The following is a 26,681-nucleotide window of genomic DNA, read 5'->3' as shown; positions in this document are numbered from 1 at the left end:
TGAGGCCTGGATGAGCCCAAGATTTCTCCTGATGCTGGTGGGAGCTCTGGCTATTGGGCCAGGATCGCATCTCACAATTTGAGGCAGAGGAGTGATGTGGCAGCCACAGCCATCAGGGAGATCACAGCTTTCATACAGAGCAACACATAGTCCAGAAAACTGGACTGAGTGTAGCTGAGTCCTCAGAAGGGGGGCAGCCTCTGTGCCCAAAGCGTTGTCTCCATGCCAACCTCTGCTCCTGCCCACATGTCCCAGCAGCCTGCAGCCAGCAGCTGTTGCCCGTGCTGAACACTACTCCTGCCTGCAGCTGTCCGCTGCCTCTACACGGCTCTTGCAGCACCAGCCCGGGAGAAGAAGGAGGAGGCTGAAGCTGAAGTGACGGAGAGGTAGGTAGCATATGAAGGCATGCGCACGGGAATGCATTTTGCCAACCCATTGTCTGGGACAACTTTCCCAAACCCTCTCACTGGCCCCGTCATTTCCCTTTTTGCACCATCCTTTTCGATTTCGGACTCCTTGAGGCCAAATTGCTGCTTCATGCCTCCTCCTGCAGCTTCACCTGCACTTGCTTGCAAACTCGATTGCTCCAGCATCCTCTATCCCCACACTGTTGCACCTGTGTGTTCTGGTGGCAGCAAGCCAATGCCTCTGCCAGCAACCTGGGGCTTCTACCTGCTGTAAGCTAGTCCCCAGCACCTGCACCCGAGACAAGAGAGGATTTGAAATCAGATGTGCTAGGAAGGAAACAGAGGATGTGTTCAGCTCGGGCACTGTATGTCCGCACTTCAGTGGTGGACAAAGGGTCACTCTTACACACCTAGCTAGATCCCCAAAAATGTTTCAAGTGAAACAGGTGACCGCTGTTTCAGGAGACCTCATATCCCTGGCTGACTTTCATGAAAGCATGATTTTCTCTCCCTGCATGAAAATTATCTCCCTGGTGCTCCTTTGCCATATGCTAGGCCCCTTCTTCCATCCCACCTTGCATCTCCATTGGCCGTTGGCCAGGAGGGTGACTTTGGGGCACCTCGTGATGCCACTGAGCTGTGAGCCAGCTGCTTTCCTTGCCCTGCTGGAGACTCTTCCTTTCCTGTCAGAACCAAGGCCTTATATTTTTGCACTAGGTTTATTCTCAGCCAGAGCAGGCAGACCTTTCTGCTGTGCTTCTTGTACATGCTGTAGAACAGCACAGCTGTGCTAAAACAGGAGTTGTGCTCACTGTAATTGAGGTTAGGTTATGCCAGATCAACCTCTCGGTGTCATTTCCAGACTCCTCAGTTTGCTTCTGAGATTCCTTGTTTGTTTCATGCATACCCAAGAGCCTACACGAATTTTCTTCCTTGATAGCTTCTTGGAGGACCACCAAGCATCCTTGGGATCAGAAATCAGAGTGAAGACTGGAGAAAGCCGCTCTTGGCAGGTCCTGTAACACCTGAGGATCCCTTGCACGATGCTGGCCACCACCAGACCATAGTTTTGGTCCCTTGACCTAAGATGTAACAAAACCCAAATTTTTACTAAAAGCTTCTCTGGATGTAAGGCTCGTGATTCCCAGAGGCAGGCAGGGCTGAGTTTGTTACAAAGCGAGAGGTGTAATAATCCTTTTCTATCAGAGGTTCTACAGAGGCTCAAGACAGCTGTGTTATTTCTCTGTACAGTCACCTCCTCCTTTTGTGCAATGGGAGAGGAGGAAGGTGTGCTTTATACAAAGCTTAACATTGACAAGATAAAAGAAAACATGTTAGAAGCACACTTGTACTTGAACAGCATGCATTACTGGGAAGTACATCAAATGTTAACCTCTTGTGGTACCTGTGGTCAGCTGCTGTCTGATGTCTTATCAGAATACCAATTCACATTTCAAAAGGCAAAGAAAACCCCAAAACCTTGTGCATCTTTTGTTCTTAATGGTATGATTTCATTTTGCTCTCTTGATCAGTTAATCTATTTTACTGCATTGCAGTGGAAAATTTCTGTTTTAATTTTCCATTTTAAATCTTCCAAAACTGAAGACTTAGAAAATTAAAGCGAGACATAGCAAGAAGAAGTGGGGGCTCTTTTGATCTGTCTTTCATAGAATCATAGAATCGTTAAGGTTGGAAAAGTCCTCTCAGATCACCTCGTCCAACCGCCAACCCATCCCCCACCGTGCCCACTGACCACGTCCCTCAGTGCCACATCCACACGGTTCTTCAACACCTCCAGGGACGATGACTGCACCACCTCCCTGGGCAGCTGTGCCACTGCCTCACTGCTCTCTCTGAGAAGTTTTTCCTTTGGACCCCTCATTCTGATAACAGTCCTATGTAATCAGAAGGACAAACCCTCTTTGTCCCAGCTTCTGACAAGTGCTGTTGGCAAAATGAGGTGTGAGGGTCTCCCAGCACTGACCGCCATCAGCTGCGCTCTGGGCCCTTCTTTAAGGAAGGCTCACACTGGGAAGACTTTTTGAGTTTGGCATCATTTGCTTCATGAATATTCGATAGAATAATCACGAAACAAGCAGAGCAGCTTGTAAATGAAACACAGGCATCCAAGGCAATCTTTTTCATGACTGAATATTCATTACTACTTGAGACAAATCCAAGAACTTCCTTTTTCTTCTAAGGTTGCGTAAAGCCTTGTGGCTCAGCTTCTGACTTCCAGATTACTTGGGTGTTGTTTGCTCTCCTCACGAAACGTAGAGAGATCACCATGAGTCCTGCGTGTGAATGGTGGTCTTGTGTTTGGTCTTGGTCAGAAATAAATGTCCATACCTAGTGACTGCAATGACTGAACTAAACGTTCGACTTTTAATCCTACACCTGTAAACCTGAAAAAGGGAAGGTACAAAATCTTGATGCTTCTTGGAACTATTGCAGTGTATGAGAAAAGAGTAAGACAGCAAATAAAAATAGATCTGGATGTCTTAAGAGGATATACAGATTTTATCTATGCACTGGCAAAAATTGATCTGTTTTGTCCCACTCATTTGGAACCCAGAAGAATCCCTCTTGCACTTCAAATAAACTAAGAAAACGTGAAACTGCAGGTTGGCATTGAGAAGGAAACCTAGCCCAAGCATCTGTACTGGAAAATACTGGAACGTCTCCTCTCTCCAACCCAGCTTCTCATTGGACCAGGCATTTTTCAGAATGTTTTGGGCTGTATTTCTTATTTTTACTGAGCCGTGCACATCTATCCCCAGCACAACGGAGAGGAGAGTGTAGGTGGTGGAGATGGGGTCTCTGCTTTACCTCCCTAGCCTGAAGAGTCCTCCTTGGTGTGAAGGCTAAGATGGTATGAAGGGCAGATGCGCAGTGTGAACTCCATCTCACCAGTGCAAAGTCAGCCCCTTAGTCCAGCTGTGCTTCACCTTCCTTCCTCCTAACAATGCATCTGCATAACCGTCTTCCCTTTCAGGGTTAATGGAGGGCCTGAAGGTATCACTGGCTGCAAGATCAGGGGTGGATCTGAAGGTGGTGAGCACTGATCCCTGCAGGCCACGTATCTGCGGTCACTGTCTCTCTCCCCAGCAAGCTCTGAGCTCTGCAGCAGCAGCTTGGAGGGGCTGCTCTTGCTTGCAGTGGGTGGCAGGGAGCCTGGTTTGGGCAGCTCACCAGATCACTGGTGGCCCTTTGGGGTTGAAAATAAATTCCAAAGAGCCTGGTGCTGCAGCTGTGGACAGCAGCTGTGCCCTGATGTTCTTGACTAAAAGGCTTTTGAAAGCCATTGCTGATAGTGGCACAAAGTCTGATCATAGCACAACTATGTACAAGAGTCTGTATTCTGCAGTCAAATCCCTTTAGCCTTACTACCACCATTAGCTTGACTGTGGGCTTCTGCCAGTACAACTGCTGTGTCCTTGGTGCCTGGTGCTCTGACTCACCACCAACCTCCGAGCAGGCTGAGCTAACCATGAGGTTTACAACACTTTTTCTATCTTGCACATTTCCTGAAAGAGGTGGCAGAAAATGTGTTTCCTGAGATGAAATAAGCAAAAAAGAACAGCTACAAAAGGCAGACCAAAAGAACCTAAAAAACCAAGAAAGAGCATGAAGCTGCTCAGCAGCTTCCTGTTTACCAGCAGCTTAGATACAGATTTATCTGCAGCATTACCATACTCTCCTCACACCTCTCTGTGGGCAGCAGCATGAAGAAAACCTCTCTTGTCCCTGCGGAGAGCAGGGGGAGATGGGAGAGATAGATCCACACTATGCATGCATCTCCTTGAGATGGGTACTTCCACCACATCTCTGAGCAACCTGTGCCAGTGCTCTGTCACCCATGCATCAAAGTGCTTCCTGAGGTTCAGAGAAAACCTCCTGTGCTTCAGTTTGGCCTGGTGCCTGGGGTTGTTCCTCCTCAGGAACTTCTTGTTGAACTTCACGAGGCTCTTGTCAGCCCATTCTCCAGCCTGTCCAGGTCCCTCTGGATGGCAGCACAACCTCCTGGTGTATCAACCACTCTGCCTGGTTTCATGTCATCAGCAAACTTGCTGAGAGAGCACTCTGCCCCATTAACCCAGATCATTAATTAAGGTCTTCAGCAGAACTGGACCCAGTACTGACCCTTGGAGTACTCTCTTTCCCTGCAGCAGTCAGCATTCTCATTAATGCTCTGGGTGAAGAACCAGTGCAGGTTTTCATCATTTTATTTCTGCTTTCCACCACCTTAGGCGTGGCTTCAAAGGCAAAGAGGGACAGCATGACTGCTCAAAGTAAGCCTGATAAATTAAAAAGGCCAGGAGTAACAGTCCTGCACTGGGGCAAGTTCAGTCAAGGCTATGAGATGAGGAAGGCAACACTTCTGGAGAAAAAAAGAGGGAAGCATGAATCAGTAATGCTACGTGACTGCAGAAGCCAACAGCTGTCCCAGGAAAGGGACTCATTTGTCCTGCTTTGCTGGGGTCAGACCTCAGTTGGGGCTCTGCATCAAGTTTTGAGCACCGTATTGGAAAAAGATTAAGGACAACTGGACAGCTGCTAAAGAAGAGTGTCTACAATTAACACTTTAGAAAGCATGACCTAAAAGGAAAAAAAATATACGATTTATTCAGATTAAAGGGGAACAAGACCTATAAATATTCTAAAGAAATTGGAAGTAAGTAGCACCTGATTTTCCACAGATAGGACAAATAACTGACTTAAATCCCAGCAAGGAGTTTTGGCTTGAGTATTAAGACAGCTTTGCTTGGAGTGAGGCTGGAGAAGCACTGGGGTGAATTGTAAGGCTCTGGGGCAAAGCAGGGGCTGTAGGAGCAGGCTGAGCACCCATGTGGAAGGAACTGAGCTAAGGGATCCCTCGGCATCCCATCCATCCCTGTCTCCCGTCATCTTCCTAATTGATCCTTGCTTGCATCGTACTCAGCCCTGAGGCAAAGCAGAGGTGCCCACGTGTTGGCATTCAGAAGGTGTAAGACAGCAAGAATTTAAAATCTTAAGTGGGAAAGAAACAGGATGTGAAAGTAGCATCATCCAAGGGATGAGCACAGAAGGGTCCTTGTTCTCAAGGACCCCCTACACAAGGGATGTATTTGTTTGCTTCTTTTTGCCCTGCAGTGACTCTGTCGCAAAACACAATTGAGAAAACCCCATTCCCTGCTCACATTGTTATGAATGAGTTACTGTCCTGGACATTTTGCAACACACTGATATCTGCTCTGGTGAAATGGAGCGGTTGTGCAAGTCTGCAGCTGTCAAAGCCATAATCTGTGCGGCTTTAGAGCCGACAGTGGAAAGCAGAGCGTGGAGAAGAGGGAGGTGGTCCAGACCCCACAGAACACCACCAGCTGTTCCTCCCAAACAAAGTCCGCATCAGTTCTCAGAGGATTCCCTGGCTCCCAGTTTCTTTGTCTGCACCCAGCATCTGCTGCAGGAGATGGGCAGAACAATGCCAAATACATGCTTCCACGTGTCTGCATCAATACATCCTGTTTTACAGTAGTACAAGTCAATATTTTGCTGACCAACTTGAAAAGAAAAAAAAATGCTATCAGCAAAACCAATACATCTTAGTTCTACTGGAAGTTTCTTGAAATTGTAGGTGCCTGTGTGTTTTTGAGGAAGGAGGCTGAGAAGAAGTTATTTATATAAAGAAAATGTTGTGTTTGAAAATGACACGTTCAAAAGATGAAAAGTGACAAAGCTTTGGCCAGAATTTGCCAGAATAAATTTGTCTCTAGTTTGGAGGCAGAAATCCCCCCAGCAGCTTGGCAGTTTCTGAGCAATTCAGTCAGGCTAAATGTACCACTTTGCTGACAAAAAGGGAAAGGTCTCAGTTTTACTTGGTGTCACCGTACAGCACAAAGCTGTGACAGCGCAGGGTCAGGTTGGGTGTTAGGAAAAAGTCCTTCTTCAGGGGGCGGTGGGCATGGAACAGGCTGCCCAGGGCAGTGGGTACGGCCCCAAGTGCCGGAGTTCACAGAGAGTTTGGATAGCACTCTCAGACATAGAAGTTTGGGTGGTCCTGTGTGGAGATGGGAGTTGGACTCGGTTATCCTTGGGGGTCCCTTCCGACTTGGGACATTGTGTTTGAGCTTTGTTCCCATTCCCACCTTTCCCTAACAGCTGCTGCACCGACATCTGTGTACATGGGGCAAGGCCTCCCACCAGCCCCACCAAAGTCCTGAGCTGCTGGTGGGCTCAATGCCCTCAATCCTCAGGCCAAGGCTCGTTCTTGCTACTGGTGTATTCTGTTGGAACTGAAGCTTCCTCCTCATGCTCAAGCTTCATTCATCCAGATCATCTGTAGGAGGAAAAAGGTTTCCACAAGAGTGGGTGTAGCAGCTTTGCAGCCACTAATGGCCACCATCCCAATGCTGAGGAGCTGCCATGGTGGCATGGGTGAAGAAAACCCCCTGGGACAGCAGTCTAGGGCTCAACAAGTGTGCTCTGTACATCTGTGTGAGAGCTGAGAACTTAGCAATGCTATTTGTCTCGTGGCAAGATTCACCTTGGCCACGGCCTCTGCCTGTGAGATCTGGGTGGTTTGGAGCTCCATGTTATTGTCACGTGGTGGTCACCTTTGAGCTGACAAGTCCTTCGGTAGGCAAAATGCTGCACGTTTTTTTCCCCTCTGAAGGTACCACTGTAACAGAAGATAAAGCATCAGAAACCGTAACTTTGTGGTGGATGTGTTAAATAAACACAAGTGGTGTTGTGGTGACAACGGCAGCAGGCAGCAACTAAAGCGGAAGTGTGGAACAGAGCCTCGAGGTGTGAGGTTCCCCGGTGCCCACATGAAAACTCAACCCCTCCTGCCTAGCCATGAGGAGATGAGCCAGGATGTTCCTCATGTGGTGACATTTTCCCTTCAATTCTAGCCTGGCTGGTGGCTGAGGAGCCAGCACACCAGTGATGTCACCAAAGCAGTGATGCCACATGGCTCTTGGTTTGCAATTCTGGGTACATGGAGCGTGGCATGTGGGCCCCACACCAGACTGGCCATGGGCTGTATCAGGGGAGATACTGACAGCCAGTTGCCTCCATGGGCTCATGTCTGTCATTGCTATAGCATAGTTCTGTCTCACAAGAAAGCCCGCAAGAGAGGAGGTACAAACAATGGTAGTAGCATTCAGAGAGAAAGAGACGCTGAAAGGCAGCCACTGGGGTATCTGGAGCAGAGCTCTCAGAAGGGGTTCAGGCAGGTTTTTAGCAACCAGATGAGAATTAGCTCTGCTAATCTCTGCTACTCCCCTGACCTCTGCCCCACAGCTTCCTGCTTCCTGCTTTCCACCTGGCTTCATTCAGCACTTTGAAGTGCATCTGACCTTGAACTTCTGCATTTGTTTCATAGAATCATATAATCATTAAGGCTGGAAAAGGCCTCTAAGATCACCTGGTCCAATCTGTCAACCCACTCCCACCATGCCCACTGACCACATCTGTCACTGCCACATCCACACACTTGAACACCTCCAGGGATGGTGACTGCACCATCTCCCTGGACAGCCTGTGCCACTGCCTCACCACTCTTTCCTAGAAGAATTTTTTCCAAATATCCAACCTGACATCTTACTTATCTTACTGCTTCTACTCATTTACTGCACTTTCTGCTTTCCTATCCTCCTCAGATGAACTTCAAAGGGCTGTTCATCAGTTGGGTAGGAAAATCCTGTTTGCCAGCATGGCCAACACCACTCAAATGCTGAAAAATTATCTGGGATGATACGGGCTGTATTGGAAACACATCTTTCCCATCTCCCCCCAGATACCCTCTTCCAAGCTTTCTAGTGGCTCTTGAAAGATCCCCCACATACCCTCTCCCCATTACCAGATGATCACTACCCTTGCCAGTGCAGTCCTCTCTGGCTTGCCTAAAGCTGTCCTTCTGCCACTGCAGCTGACAGGCCCCTTCACTTGCAGTTTATCTTTTTCCATGTTCAATGAAGCTCTTTTCCTTGCCTTCAAGGTCCTGGACCTCTTCCCCTCTATAATGTACAAGCACCATCTCTTCTGACATTTCCCTGCTGTCCCATGTCACGACACTTTTTTGAGCATGTAGAACGGAGGCTGGAGAAAATACACCATGGGAGAATTTCCCAGTTAAACTATCATAGAATCATAGCGTCATAGAATCTTAGAATGGCTTTGGTTGGAAAGGACCTCAAAGACCATCTGGTTCCAACCCCCTGCCGTGGGCAGGGCTGCCACCCACTGAATCAGGCTGCCCAGGGCCCCATCCAACCTGGCCTTGAGTGCTTTCAGGGTGGGGCATCCAGAGCTGAAATACACAGCTTGCATGCATTGAGATCTTTTTGCAAAATCATAGCACATTCAACAGAAAGTACTGCAAGAAAAAATATAAAATTCTTTCTCATTCTTGAACATGAATAAATTTAAAAAAAATAATATATATTTTAATGGAAGCTTTCATTTTTTTATTGGCTTCACGTCAATTCATAATTTAATTTTTGTATGTATGTGTTAAAAACCTGTCAGCCAAACTAATACAAAAAGCATCCAGTGGAAATAAGGGCAACATCAGTTGACTGATGTTTTGATTATAAGAAGAAATAATGTAAGCTGGCCTTAGTGATTTTTAAAGCAAAAAAGGAAATATAACAGAACTACATTACGTTGTACAGTATGTCTGTAACAATGGGACATACTGTGGACATATTATTAATCACTAAATTAAAATGTAAATAAGAGAGAGAAGAAAGTAAAATCAAGTTCTACTCCAACAACATTCCAGAAACAAGTTCTACAAAATAAAGAAATAAAAAAAAATAAAGTAAATAGATAAAATAAAGAAGAGGAGCTGTGACTCTTAGGTATTAGTACCTGGCAAATGTCATGTAGTCAGCAGTGCTGTGAAGACCTCATGGAACAACTCTGGTCCTTGTGATCACACTCTTGACTGCACCGGGTCCTCTGTTAGGCTGCCCAGGGAGCCTCATCTCCCAGCCTACTTTCTCACTTTTACTTCATCTGTCTGCAGAATTTAATTCCGCTGTTTGAGACTGCCCTTCATTGCGTGTTTACACAACAGTTTATACACACTGGAAGGCTATGTGGGGCAGAAGCCGCTGGGCGCTGCTGAAGAATGGGTTACAACGTTAATGACAGTCATGCTCTGGATCTGCCACATACTTCTTTGGGGCTCCAGGCAAATCTTTTGAGTTCTCTTTAAGTGAGGAAAATTGCTGAGATTAATGGATGAAAAGTGTATCATTCGGCTGCCTTACAGAGCACTACTGTAATTTACAGTTTTTCATAAAACATAAAATGATTTCAAGTGATTGTGTAAACTAAAAATTGCCAAGCCTGCCCTTGTTCCACCATTTTGTCTCTGACCATGTGTCCCAAATGAACCAAAATACACCTCAAGAAATCCCAGGGGAGCAAAGAAACTAACACGTCCCCAGTTGAACACAGGATGCTTGAAAGATGATTGCAAAGATGAAGAGGTAACTGTGAGTTCTCATTTTGCTCAGAGGTTGTATGCTACCAAGAGGAAGGGACTTAATCAGGCTGCAGCATGCAGGTTGGTATTAGCAGAATGAAACAAAAAAACCTAAAATATGCTTCTCGGAAGTCACTTTTCTGTTTCTGTAAGAAGCTGCAGAATTACTGAGTTTAATGGATCTATGCAAATTTGTGAGCGTCCAGCACTTTGGTGTGTCCAGCGATCCCGTAACGGAGACACGATCATGTGGACATACCTCCAGTTGGCAACTTTTTGCTTAAATTAGGGGTGGCTGCGAGGAAGGGGAGATCGGAAAAGTTCTGCTAAAGGGAGCACCTCTTACTGTGACACCTTTACTGCCTTCAAAAAGAGCCGTATTTGATTTTTGTTTTGCAGCGTGTCTTTTTGAGCCCTCTCACCTTTTCCTGTTTACCACAGCTTCAAGCCCTTCACTTTGTCTCAAAACCTTTTCTGTAACTGGCAGCTGCCCATCCAGCACCCACTATCACCAAATCTCATCCCTCCCCATCAGCAGTAGAATAAATCTTCTGAGAACTCGTGAGTCTGAGAGAGGACAAGGACAGAAGAAGAAGGGAGCAGTGCCGCCTGAGAGCCTGAAGGCTTCTTGCTGCCCAAGGTAGAGCCCATACACTTTTAACCTGCTGCTCTTGAAAGTAACGGGTGAGCTTTGATAACCAAGGCCTCTCTTGATGCCCTTTGTAAAACTGCTTTTGGGGCTTGATTTCTTTGGCCAACTAATAGCGAGAGGGGAGAAAGTGGGAAGTGTTGTTCCTTGATTGGGAACGTACAGAGGTGTTGGCCATGGGAAGGCAGTGTGAAGTCTGAGGTGAAGCACCTCCAGGCTCTGTTCAGCCCAGCAGAATCACTTGTGAATGTTGCCTAAGTCAGGTGTATCCTATCTATCTACCTATCTGTCTATCTATCTATCTACCTATCTGCATATCAGAAGTATCTTATCTACGTATCTTTATATGCCTGCATACGTATATACCCTCAACTTGATATTTCATTACATTTTGATAATTTCTGAGTTTGAGTTGCTGAAGCTATGGTCTGCTCTCAGTGTGTCCCTGAAGGGTAGCTAAGAAGCATGAACCACTGCTGGACTGTTCACAGCCACAGCGTGTCAGGGTTGCACACGAGATGAAAAACATTAGCAGTAAATATTTTCTCAAAATGCCATAAACAGACATTATCTAATGACTCAATATCACAATATATATGTGTGAAAACCAACCTGAAATTAATAATACAGGTTCCCTACCTGAAAGCTGAATGCGGGAAAGAATTATACTGCCAAGGCAGATTGTAGCCCTGCTTTCTCTCATTGCTTGGACATTCCTGAGCAACAAGCTGTGCAGGGTTGAGGGATGTATTTGTAAGAAGTTTCTCCACGCTGCACGTACTGATTAACTTTGTCTGATAGAGGCCTGGTGCCTGAAAGCAGCTGGGGCAGGTCTGAGAGGCACCAGCAGCACTGTGCCTGGGGCACAGGGAGAGTTCCGACTGCAGCCCCCACTGTGCCACACGTGTGGGTGCTCCCACTTCCCTGCACCACCTGCACTGCAATTCATGAATTAATTGCTGTCATTTGCATTATTACTGCTGCATTATGATAATGATTATTACATGTGATGCTTCTCTCCATCAGTCTGTTTCAAGCTTTTTCGAGGTAGGATCAACCGGCACGAGAGCACAACACAGGCGAGGGGCACAACAAACATGTAAATATCCTAGCAGGGACAAAACAAGCCAAACTCATCCAAAACACTGTCTTTTGAAAGAACCTTACTTCTCAAAATGCAAACACTTTGCTCTGCCAACCAGATCCCTTTTTATGGTGGTCATGAAGTGGTGTCTGAAAAAAACAAAAAAGAGCGCTGACTCACTTTTGGAAAGAACCTCAAACTACTTAAAAGCTGTATTCACTGTAATTCTTCAGAAATGACAAAGTGAGGAAGCTCCCTTCCTCCTCCCCAAATTGTGCTGGTTTTCTATAACCTTGAAAACTGATGCTTGGCAAAAGAAGACGGAGCAACAAACCTCTTGCTCTACCAGCAGGCACAGTCAGCCCACCCTGATGGCAGCCTGGCCACAGCAGCCCTGGGCTCAACACTGCACAACACAACACAACACAACAACACAACACGTTGTTGCCTGTTTCTTACAGGTGTTCCTGAACCCACTCATGGCAAACTAGCCTACGTGCTGTTGCCTGGCCCTGAGCAGCTCAGTTAGGAACACGGACATGCTGCTGGGTGATGTCTCCTTCCGTTGGCTGACTTTTATAAGGTTCTTCATGCTATGGGCAAAACATTTCCTCACCCAAGGGAGTACGAGAAAATCCAAACCTTTAGATTAGGAGTACATTTTGCAGTCCCTCTCTGCCCAGAGGCTGACTCACAGGCTCAATATGGAACAGAGGAAGAAGCCAACAGGGAGACATACCCGGGCCCTTTACCTTTGGTTCTTTCCTTCACAGGAATCCAAGATGAATCCCACAGACCTGTTCCTAAGCACAACAGAGTATGACTATGGATATGATGAAAACACTGCTCCTTGCAATGAAGGAAACAGCTTTCCCAGGTTTAAATCTCTCTTCCTGCCAATCCTTTACTGCCTCGTGTTTGTCTTCTGCCTTCTGGGAAACTCCTTGGTCCTCTGGATCCTCCTGACCAGAAAGAGGCTGATGACGATGACTGATATCTGCCTGCTGAACCTTGCAGCCTCCGATCTCCTCTTCATTGTGCCTCTCCCTTTCCAAGCATACTATGCTTCGGATCAGTGGGTTTTTGGCAATGCATTGTGCAAGATAATGGCTGGCATTTATTACACGGGTTTTTACAGCAGTATTTTCTTTATAACTCTGATGAGTATTGACAGGTACATAGCAATTGTCCACGCTGTCTATGCCATGAAGATACGGACGGCCTCTTGTGGCACAATGATCAGCTTAGTCCTGTGGCTGGTGGCTGGCTTGGCTTCTGTACCCAACATCGTGTTCAACCAGCAGCTGGAAATTGAGCAGTCTGTGCAGTGTGTCCCTGTGTATCCCCCTGGCAACAATATCTGGAAGGTTACAACTCAGTTTGCTGCCAATATCTTGGGTCTCTTGATTCCCTTTAGCATCCTCATCCACTGCTATGCCCAGATCCTAAGAAACTTGCAAAAATGCAAAAATCAGAACAAGATCAAAGCAATCAAGATGATTTTCATCATTGTCATTGTTTTCTTCCTCTTCTGGACCCCCTTCAATGTCGTGCTCTTCTTGGACTCCCTGCAGAGCCTGCTTATCATTGACAACTGCCAGGCCAGCAGCCAGATCACCTTGGCCCTGCAGCTCACAGAAACCATTTCCTTCATCCACTGCTGCCTCAACCCTGTGATCTATGCCTTTGCTGGGGTGACGTTCAAGGCTCACCTGAAAAGACTGCTTCAACCCTGTGCCCGTATCCTCTGGAGCCCCACCAGAGGCTCTGGGGTCACTCAGTCATCTTTGGTGCTCAGCCAGATCTCTGGCTGCTCTGACAGCGCTGGGGTGCTCTGAGCCCACTCGGTTGCAGTCCTCAGAGCAAGTGGCTGCCCTGAGCACCACAGGCTGCCTTGTGTCCTCATGGGATGACCCTGTATGTACTTTCAGGATGTGCTGTGAAATGCTACATGGTGAGCAGCAGCATGAGTTTTCAAAGAGCAAAAGAGTAAAAGAGAAACCCTACACACTGGCCACGGGGTGATTTTTAATTAGGTTTTAGAGCTCTTGCAATATATTTCAGCAAACAGATTGCTTCTTCTCCAGCTTGTTTTCTCCCCCAGTGAAAGCACTGCTTCTGCCTTGCCCCCAGCTATACTCTGCCTTGTGGAAGCTGTTTCCTACACGAGTCCCTGCTTCCCTAGGACGTGGGTGGTACACTCCTCTGAGAGGTGGGTGACAAGTAAAGGATGGCTTCATGCTGCAAAGAGGGACCGGTGACAGTCCCCCCTCTGCCTCATCTCTCAGATAAAGAAGCCTTCTGCCTGGGGCTCTGCTATGTTACTTTTGTACGTTGCTGCCCACAGCAGCTTCTGGTGGCCACGTCTTTGAAGAAAGCAAGGCAACACCGCCATGTGCCCCTATACCACCCATGCACAGAGGCATACTCTTGAATACAACCCCACCAAAGCAGTCTGGCTATATGTCACATCCGGAGACATGGGGCCTCCAACCCCTTGCCCCCAGGGTTTGCGGTTCAGTGTAAATATCACATAGCAGATAGGCTCTATCACTTTTTCTCATATGTTATTTTCTGCCTTTTTACAAGTGTTTTCTTTGAATAAATATTTTAATTGCATCTTTGTATGCCTCAGATACTGAAAGGTTTTCTAATGACTCATAAGCTTCATAGATGAAGGCCAAGAAAGGATGCTGTTACTGATTTTTGAGATAGTATCCCGCAAAATACATCTCTGAGATGCCCTGGAAGTTTTCAGCAAGGTCAGTCTCATCTCCAGTTCCCTGCTGAGTGAAATTTGCTTTCAAAATCCCAGTAAAAATTCACTGTTGAAAAAATGTCATATAGATTGAAGTAATATTACTGTCAACAAAGATTTTAAAGTTAAACAAGATCAGGTTTTCTAAACTGTGAGAAGAACACACCCTTCTCACAGTTCATCTTCAAAGACTGTATTTTCTAGATCAATAAAAATATAATCAGATCACTCTATTGTAGCTTTCCTCCTGAAAATATAATTGTTGTTTTGTGCTTCCTAAGACTTTAAAAAACCTTTATAACTTCAGCGTCAGAGGGTTCTTGCCATTAGTTACTTCGTGCACAAAACATCCCTTTCATTCATGACAGACAGTGCAGTTCATGTTTGCAGATTTTGTTCCTCAGTGGGTAAGAAAAGCACTGCATCTTTATTGCCGTATCTTTACTTCTCAGAAAACTTCCAGGTATGTATACACAAAGCCCTCTGTTTACATACTGCTGTGGTTTTTGTACTGCACAGACACTTTGATGTGTAAAAAGATACCTGGGCCAGCATCAGGCCAGATTCCTTTCCACTGTGGTCAGAATTTTGCAGTATTAGAAGTGTTCTGTGCCATTTACTACCTCACCAACTGATACTTTAGACAAAAATGGAAGGAAGAACGGGGTTTTTGGTTTTTTTTTTTTTATACGTTCCTTTGGTATTTTGAGAAAAAGGGAAGGAGGAAATTTATTTCTGGCCAGTTCTCACACAGTGACCCCTTCCCAATGAGCTGCTTCTTGCATCTCAGATGGCACAAACGCTGCCCGTCAGAGCCAGCTCTGCTGGCTGCAGGGAAGGACAGCCACAGTGCTGACCAAATCAGGGGTGCGGTCCCATCCATCTGTGCTGCATACAGCTTACAGCCCGATGGAGCTGCCTTCATGGATACAAAGTGCCTGTGGGATTGCCCTGCACTTCCTAGGCCTCAAGGCAACGATCATTTCATACACAACAGGTTTGAGGCCAACGCAAAGCAAAGACAGCTTTTAGCTAGCAATGGTATCCAAAGACCCTCTGGTTTTATACTGCGGGGTTGGATCCTATCTGCAATCTCGTTATTCACAAGAATTGATAAACAGTAACAGGTAAGGTTAATAAATTCTTATTTTTCAGTAAGTGTTCATCTGCCTTGCTGAATTTCAAATTGTGTAAAGACAAGACGGTCAAAAGCACTGCTGTTGTCCAAATGCCCACTTTTGGACTGCTGTGTCACTCAAAGTGGTACACACCAGCCGTGCCCCAGACCTGCACACTGCTTTCCGTCACCATCATGAAGTTCTGCGAGTGTGAACTTAAAATGCGCCAAAGACACTTGCATCACTCATACAGCAGTGCTTGCTGCAGTAGGCTAGGGCTCTCTCTAGGCTGCAAAACAAGGGACAAACTCTTTGGTGCTATTACTTTTCTATTTTTTGCTAGCTCACACTGAAATCAGATGGTAATAGCAGAATTTAGCCCAAGTGAGATGTGAAGGCTTAAACAAAGAAGACTAAAAACGGGTTTTGCTGGACTTACTGCAGAGCTTCCTCCTCCTCTTCATCCTTGTCCTTGACCTCCTCCTCTTTCTCTGCTGTGTATGAAGCACCAGTATTTAAGAACCCAAAAGGGGAGATCCAAAGCCCCATCCTCTCCTCAAGCGCAGCTCGGTACCGTTGATTCCTCAGAGAACACAACCACGGGTCCTTAGGATACTTTTCCCTTTAGAAGGCTCATCCTCTGTCTAATGTGGCTGCATAAAGGAGCTGCTTTGGGATAACAGAATGGAGAGACACATGTACCTAGCATCATGTCACGTACTCCAAGATGCTCTGTGTCTCTTCCTCAAGCTAGAAAATTCATTTTTGATGTCATAATTCCACTGGATTTTATGCTCCTCTTACATGGGCAGATGCCTGGAAACGTTCAGAACTTTTGCATTCTATCCTCTGAGACAGCTCTGGGTAACAGCACTGTCAGATCAAAACCAAGGTGTAGTTCTACCCTAGCACAATACCATTAAGGGGCTGGTACTGCCATTTCCGCTGTTATACATTTGTTTTAGGTAGAAACTTGTCAACAGAAATCTGCCCTCTTTTGCAGGCATAATATTCTCTTGGAAGAAGGCAGGTAGTAGATGCAGCATTTCCTCATCTTCAAGGGTTATGTCACTAAGTAAAACCGGTAAAAGAATTTTGCAGTCTACCCAGAACCAAATTGCTGGAATCAACCAGTTTTCACGTGCTGGGATGTCAGCAGCAGCAAACACCACTGCAAAGGCACCAAGGGATGTTCAGTTTGATGTTACTTGGATTTCCTGTAGCCGTGCAGCGACGGGAATATATATCCCAGTCTTGTTCCATTAAAATAATTGAAAGCTAACCATTATTTTGGAGGGAAGGAATAAAGTAATTGCTGCTGCCCCTAGAACAGCTCTCCTAATCAGATGCTGCACAACTAAAGCACCTACCATTTTTCCAAGGATGGAGCTGTCACACCTGCAGGTGATGGCAGACTGACAGCTGAAATGCCAAGTATCACTTCTGATGTTTGGCAGCGTTGCCTAGCTGTTTCTAAAATGTCTAAGCATCTCTTTGAACTTTCTACCTCTTGATTTTTATGTAAGGTTTCACAATCCTCCACTTTCGTGTTTCATGTTCTCTGGTGTTTTGTAGCGCGATCCTCTTCACACTTGGACAGGAAAGCCTGACCTTATTCTAGCCTGAGAGCATCTGGCAGCGTGCAGCAAAACACCCAAATGTTTAGGTGCTCAGAAATATCACACGTTAAAAATAACATGTTAAGTATAACAGAACTGTACAAGGCAGTGCAAAGGAGAACCTGTGAAGTAAAAAGATCATTCTGCTGTGCCCAGCCTATTTAGCAGCTGAGAGCGATGGTCATACAGCTGCTGGTCCTGGCCCTAGCACAGGTGTTCCCGCAACGGCACAATATAAACACACTTCCCTCCTTAATACAACCTGTGCACAAAAGTGTCCCTTTTGGAGAGCCACTCGGGTTCTCCAGCCGTGAAGGGACATGAGCATCACTGTTGTGTGGCAGCAGTGACACAGGACACATGAAGAAGCCTCTGAGCCTGTGGGTGGAATGGGTATTCAAGGACAAAATGAGATAGTGCCGTCAACTGCGTAGACTGTGTGGCACATGGTCTCTAAAAATAACATGGGAAAAAGATTTCAAGCTGAGCACTTGCATTTTGAGGGGAAAAAATCCATTCAAATCCATTTTCTCAGGCTTACAGAAGGAACAGCATCAAGCCCAAAGGCCAATCTTTAATCTCATTGCCTTTCTTGCTGTTGAGTAAGGTGTGCTCCAGGTGTCTTAAAGACAAACCAACACCTGCACGCTCATTTCTATAGCTGGTGCTGCACCTCTCGAGCCACCCTACTTCCAGGCTCCCTGTGGCTTGCAGCATGCTAGCTGCTGCCTCCACTTCCCTATTGCCTCCCTTGATGTGCTGCTTTACAAGCTGAGGCATTGCAATGCCGGCCTGTTTCAATATCTCACCCACTTGTTCCCCATTCTCTGTTAGTGCCCTTATCATTTCAAAAATCCAAGGTAAAAGATAGCATCACGCCAACCCACTCGTCTCTGAGCAGGAGATGGAAACACGAAGTTCTGACTTGGCAAATAATTCTAGGAGCTGTTCAGCAACTTTCCTACTCAGAAACTTCAGCCCATTAGGGTTCACCTAACCCCCTTTTTATTCCTCCAGCCACTTACCTCAGCACAGCCTTCCCACTCTGGAGGACTGCTTCCTTTCACAAGTCTCTAGCATCTCGATTTCTCTTCTGCTGTAAACATATCAAAGATAAACCTTGCCCCTCTCCACAGCCCTGCCCCACAGCTGACCTTCATTGCTCCTTATCTTCCTGCAGTCTGCAGGCTCTTGGGAATAGGAGCTGGTGAGTGAAAAGGGAAGAAGCGGAGGCATGGCTGAGTTCCTCTGTCTTCCTCGGATAGAGGAATGCTACCGAGAGACTTCTATAAGCTTGTAATTGGAGACTGAACTTTTGGACTGTCTTCTGCAGTCCTGTAACTCACCAAGAGATAGGGTATTGCTCTTGCCAGTGCCAGCCACAGCCCTTGTGCTGGCTGTGGAAAGCCTCAGGGCTGCGGCTTGCCAGGTTGACTCCACCTGAACTTGTCTTGACCTGCCTGAAGCTTTAGGTTGCTTAATTTAGCTGCAAGAGCGGTTATTCTGAGCAGAAGGCTATATTTAGTTTGTCTTAGTTCTGCTTACTGTTGTGAGGCGCAACCACAACTTTTATGTAGATAATAGTTACAAGTAGTGGGCCATTGGCCTTAGGGTTCAGAAGGGCAATGGAAGAGTAAGCATTACACTTAGAAGAGGGGTAGAAACTAGGAAGTGGGTATAATTTCAACTGCTAGTATCATTATTATTGTTGTGAATGACATCATTAAATTCTTGGATTTATGTTTAAGGTGTTCCCTTTTCTGAAATCCTTAACAGAAGGGTGAGCATTGTACTTGCCCTGCAGACAAGACAACATCCAGCACCTTGATAGACAGGCTGGGTCATGGCACAGCAAATTTAAGAGAGATGGCAGCACCCTGGGGACACCCAAACTGAACATGAGTGGCTGAATGTGCCTCACCCTGGAAGCTGAGTTTTCACAGGGCTGTGTATGATGGCCAGTTCAAAGCCAGGTTCTGTCACGTTTGAGATCCATCCCTGAATTCAGTGATGGACTTGATGATACTCATCGGAATTTGTATAACGTATTTCAACCCTTGATGCCAGTGTTAAAAAGATAAATTAACCCAGGGGCAAGATACAAAACTTTCAGTGGTTTACCAGTCTCTGCTGAAATGACCTCATAACACCACTAAAGTTTTAAGCTCGCCTGACTTCAGCTTTCATTGAGAGTCTGCAAATCTGAGGTCTGCTGAAACTCTGGCGACCCACAGATAACCTTCTAGCTTCTCTCTCTCTGTCATGAGTTCCTTTCCTTCTCTTGAGTTGGAGGAACGTGTCTTTCTCTCACCCATCCAACCATGCTCCAGTGATTACTGGTCAGTACATCTCCCATCCAAATTGGTCATCCTCTTCTCTTGCTTCTCACACTGATTCCCAAGCTAACAGCTAAATTGTTTTCACTTGTCACAGCACTCTGACAATAGCTTTTCCCAGTTGTAAGCTGACATGCAGAGCCTCTGGCCCCAAGTTTTCTAGTCCTTTTTCTAAGTCAGAGAAGACGTTAGGAGGTAACTCAGGATAAACTTCCAATTTCAGTGAATTAACACATGTTTGTGGGGTTTGGGCTTCTCTGACAATGAACTGGGTGAGGGGAGAGCACTGCATAGTAGTAGGAAGTGTTGGTGGTGATCACTGTGTAGGTATTGCATGTTTAATGCATTTAACACATGAACAAGGAGATAAGAAATGATTCCCCATTGGTGTGAAAAACTGTAGCAGACAGTAAATTATTCGAGGATAAGGAGGCCTCCAGGAAAGCTGGGGAGGGACTTTTTATAAGGGCATGTAGCTACAGGACAGGAGGAAATGGCTTTACTGGAGAGTGGTGAGACACTGGAACAGGTTGCCCAGTGAGGTTGTGGATGCCCCCTCCCTGGAAGCATTCCAGGCCAGGCTGGATGGGGCTTTGAGCAACCTGGTGTAGAGGGAAGTGTCCCTGCCTATAGCAGGGGGGTTGGAACGAGATGATGTTAGAAGTGTTTTCCAACACAAACCACTCTATGATTCTGTGATAAATGGTAGTTATGCTGAAAATAGATTATGACTTTAAGTCTCATAAGATGGAACACATAGGACATCAATTCCCCGAAGAAACATGCCAGGGATGGTTTGGTTTTGAGATTCCAGGTGAATCCAAGCGCAGTTCAGCAAACACAAACTTTTTGCTAAGATTCTCTTAAGCTTTACTTAGGATAGGCATATTTTAGTACAACTTAGGCAGAAAAAAACCACCTTTCCTTTCAATTCTGTTGCTCAGATGGCTGTTCAGTTGAAGTTTTATCATTTATTTGTGGCTTGCATTTGTCTTAACATTTACGCAATCTCTTTCAAGAAGGACTGCAAACTGATATGCTTGCACTGCATACAACAACTGCAACATAATCTGAGCTTTACCAATACAGATGGACTTGCCTTCATATCATAGCCATACTTGCTAACAGCGATAACTGTAGCACAAACAGCTTATCCACATCTCTTCAGCTAACAGAGCAAGTGTAAGATGTCTCATTTGTGCACAAAGCTGTAATCCAGCTATTCCATTCCTGTTACAAGACGGTAATTAGTCAAGAGAGAGAGAGAGAGAAGGTGATAAAATCTACTACAGTGTAGGGCAGAAGTTACTACAGTGATCCACGGTTGGTGAGGACAAAGAACAGCACAGTCTGTGGTATATTCTGTGGTGTGGTTAGTCTGCCTTGGACTGTGAGAAAGGAGGTTTTGCTGAGTCATGTTTTCTTGTATTTTATCTACAGAAGCTAAGAAAATGGGATCTCCACCCTGTAAATAAAATCTGCTGGGAAATGATTAGGATCAGATTCAGTATGTCTATTAATCAGTGTAGAACGGCTACCAGGCTGGCACTGGGCTGCTGAACTCCTCATGAGGTATTTTCTCAGGAGGAAAGCAGGCTCCAGCAGACAGGTGCACAGCAGTATAAAGCCAGTCTCTGAGCAGACTGAAAACTTCCTGGGGCTGGATTTGTCTGTAGGACTCGGTTTCATTGAGGAGCCCTTCAAAGCAAAATCATAGGCGACTTACATTTCAGAGATGCCTAGTCTGGTGTCAGAAATACCACTGGAGTCTGCAAGCTTGTCACAGGGCAAGCACAAGATCCACCACAGGATTTAGGCACATAGGCATGAATTTATCATATCTACCCTTGATGTCTACTCCTAGCATGTAAATTAACCATCTTCCCTTTCCACTTAACTCAGCTTTTCACAGGTAGTCTCTGAGGTTTCATTCCTCACATTCACAGAACAATAAAATGGCCCGGGTTGGAAGGGAGTTGCCAGCTCTGCTCAGCTCCTTTGTCTCTAGGGACAGCTTCCCAGGGGATCTCATCCAGTAATACCTTAAAAAGCCTGAAGTTCACTCTTCTGAAGTTCAGGGCCCTGACTTTGCTTTTTGTCAGGCTTGGCTTCCCCAAGATCACAAACTCTACCAGGGCATGGTCACTACAACCCAGAATGCCTTCAGTTTTAACCTCTGTAATGATCTCCTCAGGTTGTTTTGTCTAACACCTGGACCAGGAAGTCATCCTCAGCACAGTCCAGGAGTGCTTGCAGCCCACCATTTTGCTTTCCTAGCAGACATCTGGGTGGTTGGCATTTCCCACCTAGATGAGAGCTTGCGAGTGTGATGCCTCTTGTAGCTGAAGCAAGAAGGCCTCATTCACAGGCTCCGCATGATCAGGTGGCATGTAGTAGAACCCAACCACCAGATGTTCTTTTTTGGTCTGGTCCTTAATTTTCACCCACAAGTTCTCATCCTGATCATTATGCTTCAGGCCCCATGGTGAAGACCAAGAATTGGAAGTATGGGGATACAGCTTCAACAACTAGTAACCATTCCCCTGAATAATGCTTCTCTTTGAAAGAAAAACAAGGTTCCTATAATTAATGGATGGATGTTATTCATAATTTTGAGAGTGTTATTCATAGTTTTGGCACTTCATCTACCTAGTTGCAAAACAGAAATAATTGTATAGATTCATCTCATAAGTATGGTGAGAAGGCAAATACTGTAGTATCTGTGAATCAATCAAATATTACCCTAACAGGACTAGAGACACTGTTATGAGAGAAAAAGCAAAATTCTGCAATCTGAGAAGGATCTGGACAGCATACATTAAATAAAGCCTGCACATTAGTGAAGTACAACAAAAAGAACCTCAAACAGTAAGTTCCTCAGCTGGGTTGATGTCTCCTGCAGGCTGACCAAGCCATTGTGATTTGTGTAACCAAGAGGTTCACATCAAGGGTATACTGAAGAGGTGTTTCCAAGTATAATTCTTTGTGTGCTCTGTGACTCGGAATATCTTAGGAACATGTTCAGCTCCTAATTAACTTACATCTCAGTTGTCTAGCCTTATTTTTCCAGGGCCCTGTGAAATGCCCCAAAGCTTTGTGAAAGTATGAAGACTCCTGAACGGATGACAGTGCAACTTTCATATGCCATCAATACCAACCATGTTTTGCTTTTATGCGTCTCCTTAGCTCTTCTAAAGCAGTGTCCCTTTTGAACAACTGCACAGCTATGATGACATAGAAAAAGAAGAGTATGGCCTTCACAGCCTCACTTCTGTTGCATGATGTGGAGCTTATACAGTTTTCACGGCCGTAAGTAGGGTGCACTTTTCATAGTGACTCAGTAAATCTGTTCTTGCATCTGTTGTGGTTCATCACCAGAACTGGCCTTTATCTCCACAGCACAGCTCTCTTTCTCTTCAGCAGAGGATGTAGACAGCATTATCAGGCTTATCTGTTAAAAAAACAACCTCAACCCCAAAGAACAGCAAATCTAAAATATTTCCTTTGATCTCTTTTCCAGAACAAAAAAATGATTTCTTGTCACCAAAAGCCCTTAAGATTTCATTCAATTTATTGGAAACATTTGATTGGACTATCTAGCCCAGTTTTATCAATGCAAAAGTCAGCTGTCTGGTCTGAACACTGTCTAGGCTCCTGTCACTAAGGAGAGACTTCTCCATATGGTGATCCATTCTAGCCTGAGGTGGAATAGCTAAAGACAAAGGCAGGTACTCTCTGTCAATACCCACCGTTATTTACTGACTATAGAGGGAGCTCTTAGACTAGGCGGTTGACTACCAGCTATAGATGGGAGAGCCTGCTCTCTGCAGTTTGAAGAAGTATGGAATGAAACCAAGGAAAGTAGAACCAGGCAAAGGGGAGGTGGCTATCTCCATTTTCCTTTTCAGGAAGTAGCTGTGTTTATGCCACTCACCTAAAAGCAGAAAGAACTGCACAGAAAAGGGAGCTTGTCACTTGGGTCAAGGCAAAGACCAACATCAGGTCTCTCCAAAGACAGCTACGAGCTATGGCTGCTTTAATGTTTTTATTAGTTGGGCATCTCAAGAGAAGATTAGGTAGTAACTTTGTACATGTGCATCTGCAAACAACGCAGCAAAGGTTTGGAGCGCAGCACTGTGCACAGCAAGGGCAGTGTAGGGTTTTCATTATCAACATAATACTAACAAATACTACACTGAAAAACAGAAACAATTGCCTACAATAAACCTTGCACTTTCCTCTTGTGTGCTCCTCCCTGTGCTCAGCCGAAGCTGTCACAATACCCATCCCTGAAAATTTGAGGAGAGTCAGTAGAACGCCTGCTGAGGGCTGCTGCAGATGAGGGCACTCAAGGGCTTGTATTTGGTTAACCTGGCAAGGTTTGAGCAGCTGGGGGTCTGCAAGGGTGATCTCTATGAACGGAGCCAAGCAGTTTCCCCATGTCAGATCATAGCCAGCTCCAGCTCCTCCAAAAGCTACCTGCCTCTGCCAGAGCTAAGCCGTAGGTGACTCTGGTGGTGTCTGTAAGAGCAAATGAAAGAAAGGGAAAACTGTTTCACTACAGCAGCTGGGAGAGAGGAGTGAGAAAATGTAGAGAAAAATAGCCCTGTAGGCACCAAGTTCAGTGCAGAAGGAGAGCAGGAGGTGCTCCAGGCACAGAGCAGAGGTTCCCCGCAGCCCAGGAGAGGCCCATAGTTGTGCAGGCTGTCTCCCTGCAGCCCATGGGCACCATGCAGAGCAGATCTCCATGTGCAGTCATGGAGAAGCCTGTGGTGCAGCAGTGGATGAGGCCTAGAGGAGGTACAGCCCATGGAGAGCCCCTTGCAGGAGCAGATTCCAGGCCAGAGCTGCAGCCCATGGAGAGGAGCTCACAGGCAGGAGGGCTGCTGCCTGTGGGGACCTGTGCTGGAGTAGTTAAGTCCTAAAGTCTGGGCCCTATAATATGGAGACATGCTAGAGGAGTGCTTAGAGACCTACAGTCTGTGGCAAACCAAAGCGGGAGCGGTTCAGGAAGGGTGGCATCCCATGGTGGGCACCCCATGCTGGACTAGAAGCAGACAGTGACCATGAAGGAGTGGCAGTGAAACGTAATGGACTGACCACAGTCCCTAATCCCCGTGGCTGCTTGGGGGGAGGAGGTAGAAGAGTGGACAGGGGGAAGCTGTTTTTAGTTTGCTTTTAGTTTTTCAGTGCTCTAATCTGTTAGTAACAGGCAATACATTATATTAATCTTCCTATGTTGAGTCTGTTTTGCCCATGCCGGTAACTGATGAGTGATCTCCCTGTCCTTATCTCAATCTCTGAGCCCTTTTCTGTCATATTTTCTCCCCACTCTTCCTTTGAGAAGGAGGAACGAGAGAGCAGTTGTGGTGATGCTTAGCTGTCCATCAGGGCTAAAACCAGCACAGGACTATGTAAGGACTCAGTAATATGTTTAGTGAACTACTTCTTCAACACAAAACATCTACTCCACTCACCTTCACCGTAAGAACACACACCGAAGCACAGCAGGGGAACAGGAAAGTAACTCCATCAATACCCATGTTCCTCTCTCATGTTTTCCTTCTTTGCCTGAAGTACTTAAAAACAGGAACTGAAATCAACATATCTCTTTCCACGTTGCCTAGAATATGAGCTGAATTGCAAGGTCGTCCCTAAGTCTCTGCTGTGGTTTAAGAAGCAAACAGCTGAGGTCTCATTACTTCCACTTGGTCTGCTTTGTAATTTTACTAATATTTTTGCCATCTGTGAACTATTTCCAGCTCTTCCACTGTGGAAACAAACTTTCTGATTTTCAAAGGTTGGAGCAATGGGAGCTCAGGCAGCTTGAAAACACTGTCTACTTGTTTTCAGTCTGAGCACTCAGAGTGGAAGCATGAAGAATTACAACTTTCAAAACAGCATGTGCAGAACTGTGCTTTCATTCTCAAAGTGAGTCACGAGTCAACCAATCCCCACTGCAAGAATCCAGCAAATCCATTATAACAAGCTCAAGACCCCTGCTAACCTCACAGATTGTGAAGCTAGCATGTAAGTCTAATGATCACTTCTTCTGCAATGTTTCTTAGTGATCTGTGTAAGAAAGAAGATAAAGACAGGAATTTGTCTATTCCTGAGATACAGCATCTTTTAGTAATTCTGTCAATGTACGAATGCTTGCAGTTTGTACACATTTCCTTTGCCCACATAAGTTTAGAAAGTACTGTCTACACAGGGAGTTCTTTGTACAACCAAGTCTTTTTTGCCTCTTGCTTGGGAGGTGTTCAATCCTCAAGTGCTGCATTTGTTAGGTTTTCAGAACTTCTTCCATCCCTTATGTGTCGGTTCTGCTAGTTTCAGTTGTGACTGCTTTTTACTTGGACCAACTGACAGCAAGCAAAAAAAGACTCCAGAAAGCCTCTGAAAAACACAGAAGGAAGTGCCAGGGTCTCAAGACAAGGAAAGAAGAAGTCAAGGATTCCCCCTGGTATCCCATACAATTATACTCGCCCATAGCCCCTGGACAATGAGCTTCAAAGAAGTCCCACTCTCAAGAGCCAAGACAAACCTCTTCTATTAGGGACCACTGAGGAGAAGTGCCATAGGCAGGATTTTTGATCCTGCCAGCTAAGTGGTTCTTTACCGAAGATAGCAGCCCATAGATGTTTCAATTGGCAAAAAACAAAAACAAACAAACAAACAAACCAAAAACCTGCTGAACTAGCAGCCTGTACATTGAATAGAAGGAGATGTCTGAAATAGTAAAAAACCAAAAACCAACAAAAGCCATGACTTCAAATTGAGGCAGTGACTCAGAGGGAAATGAAATAGAAAGAAAACGTGGCCCACGTCTCCCTGCTGTGCACTGTGTCCTTGTAGGGAAGTCCCTTCCTGCTCAGGCTTGAAGCTTTTCTGCATTTTTTCTGTATGTACAGAAAAATCTACACACCCCTTTCCAGACCAACAGGAAACATTTATGTCTTTCAACCACTACAGAAACTCTCCTTCCTAATGTTTTGTTTAGGTACGCTTTCTGCTACTGCTCACAGCTCTCTGAGTTTCTTGTATAATCTCTGCAGCATCAGTGGCCAGGTTGTCTCTAATTAAAATCCACATAGATTTTCTAGGGGAAAAAAAGAAAGAGCCACACAAAATCCAGATATAACTGTAGCAAAATCCAGCCTTATGGTCTTTCAGAAATACTGCAGGGAGCCACGCAGCAGTCTCAGAGAAAATGGTCAACAGCTGCT

The 26,681-nt window shown here is 45.7% G+C and overlaps 1 protein-coding gene and 1 long non-coding RNA gene across 3 annotated transcripts; one reads left to right on the top strand and one right to left on the bottom strand.

The window, feature by feature from the left end:
* Window positions 1–293: 293 nt before the first annotated feature.
* On the top strand, window positions 294–14,593 carry CCR8L (C-C chemokine receptor 8 like). 2 transcript variants are annotated; one of them, NM_001398384.1, is made up of 2 exons: window positions 294–386; window positions 12,395–14,593. In NM_001398384.1, exon 2 carries the CDS (start codon window positions 12,404–12,406, stop codon window positions 13,457–13,459), a length of 1,056 nt encoding a protein of 351 aa, NP_001385313.1. In that variant the 5' UTR covers window positions 294–386; window positions 12,395–12,403; the 3' UTR covers window positions 13,460–14,593. The 2 variants fall into 2 exon arrangements, with proteins under 2 accessions (NP_001385313.1, NP_001385312.1); NM_001398383.1 differs by lacking the exon at window positions 294–386 and adding an exon at window positions 10,460–10,528.
* Window positions 7,873–16,369, bottom strand: LOC124418336. The gene is made up of 3 exons (XR_006938621.1): window positions 15,937–16,369; window positions 9,267–13,074; window positions 7,873–8,492 (listed from the first exon to the last, which is right to left on the bottom strand). It is a non-coding gene; the product is annotated as an uncharacterized LOC124418336 (long non-coding RNA).
* Between the last annotated feature and the right edge of the window lie 10,312 nt (window positions 16,370–26,681).

The sequence above is a fragment of the Gallus gallus genome, chromosome 2 (genome assembly GCF_016699485.2).
Source record: "Gallus gallus isolate bGalGal1 chromosome 2, bGalGal1.mat.broiler.GRCg7b, whole genome shotgun sequence".
Classification (NCBI taxonomy): domain Eukaryota; kingdom Metazoa; phylum Chordata; class Aves; order Galliformes; family Phasianidae; genus Gallus; species Gallus gallus.
The sequence above is the reverse complement of the archived record's forward strand: the minus strand, read 5'-3'. Positions and strand labels throughout refer to the sequence as shown.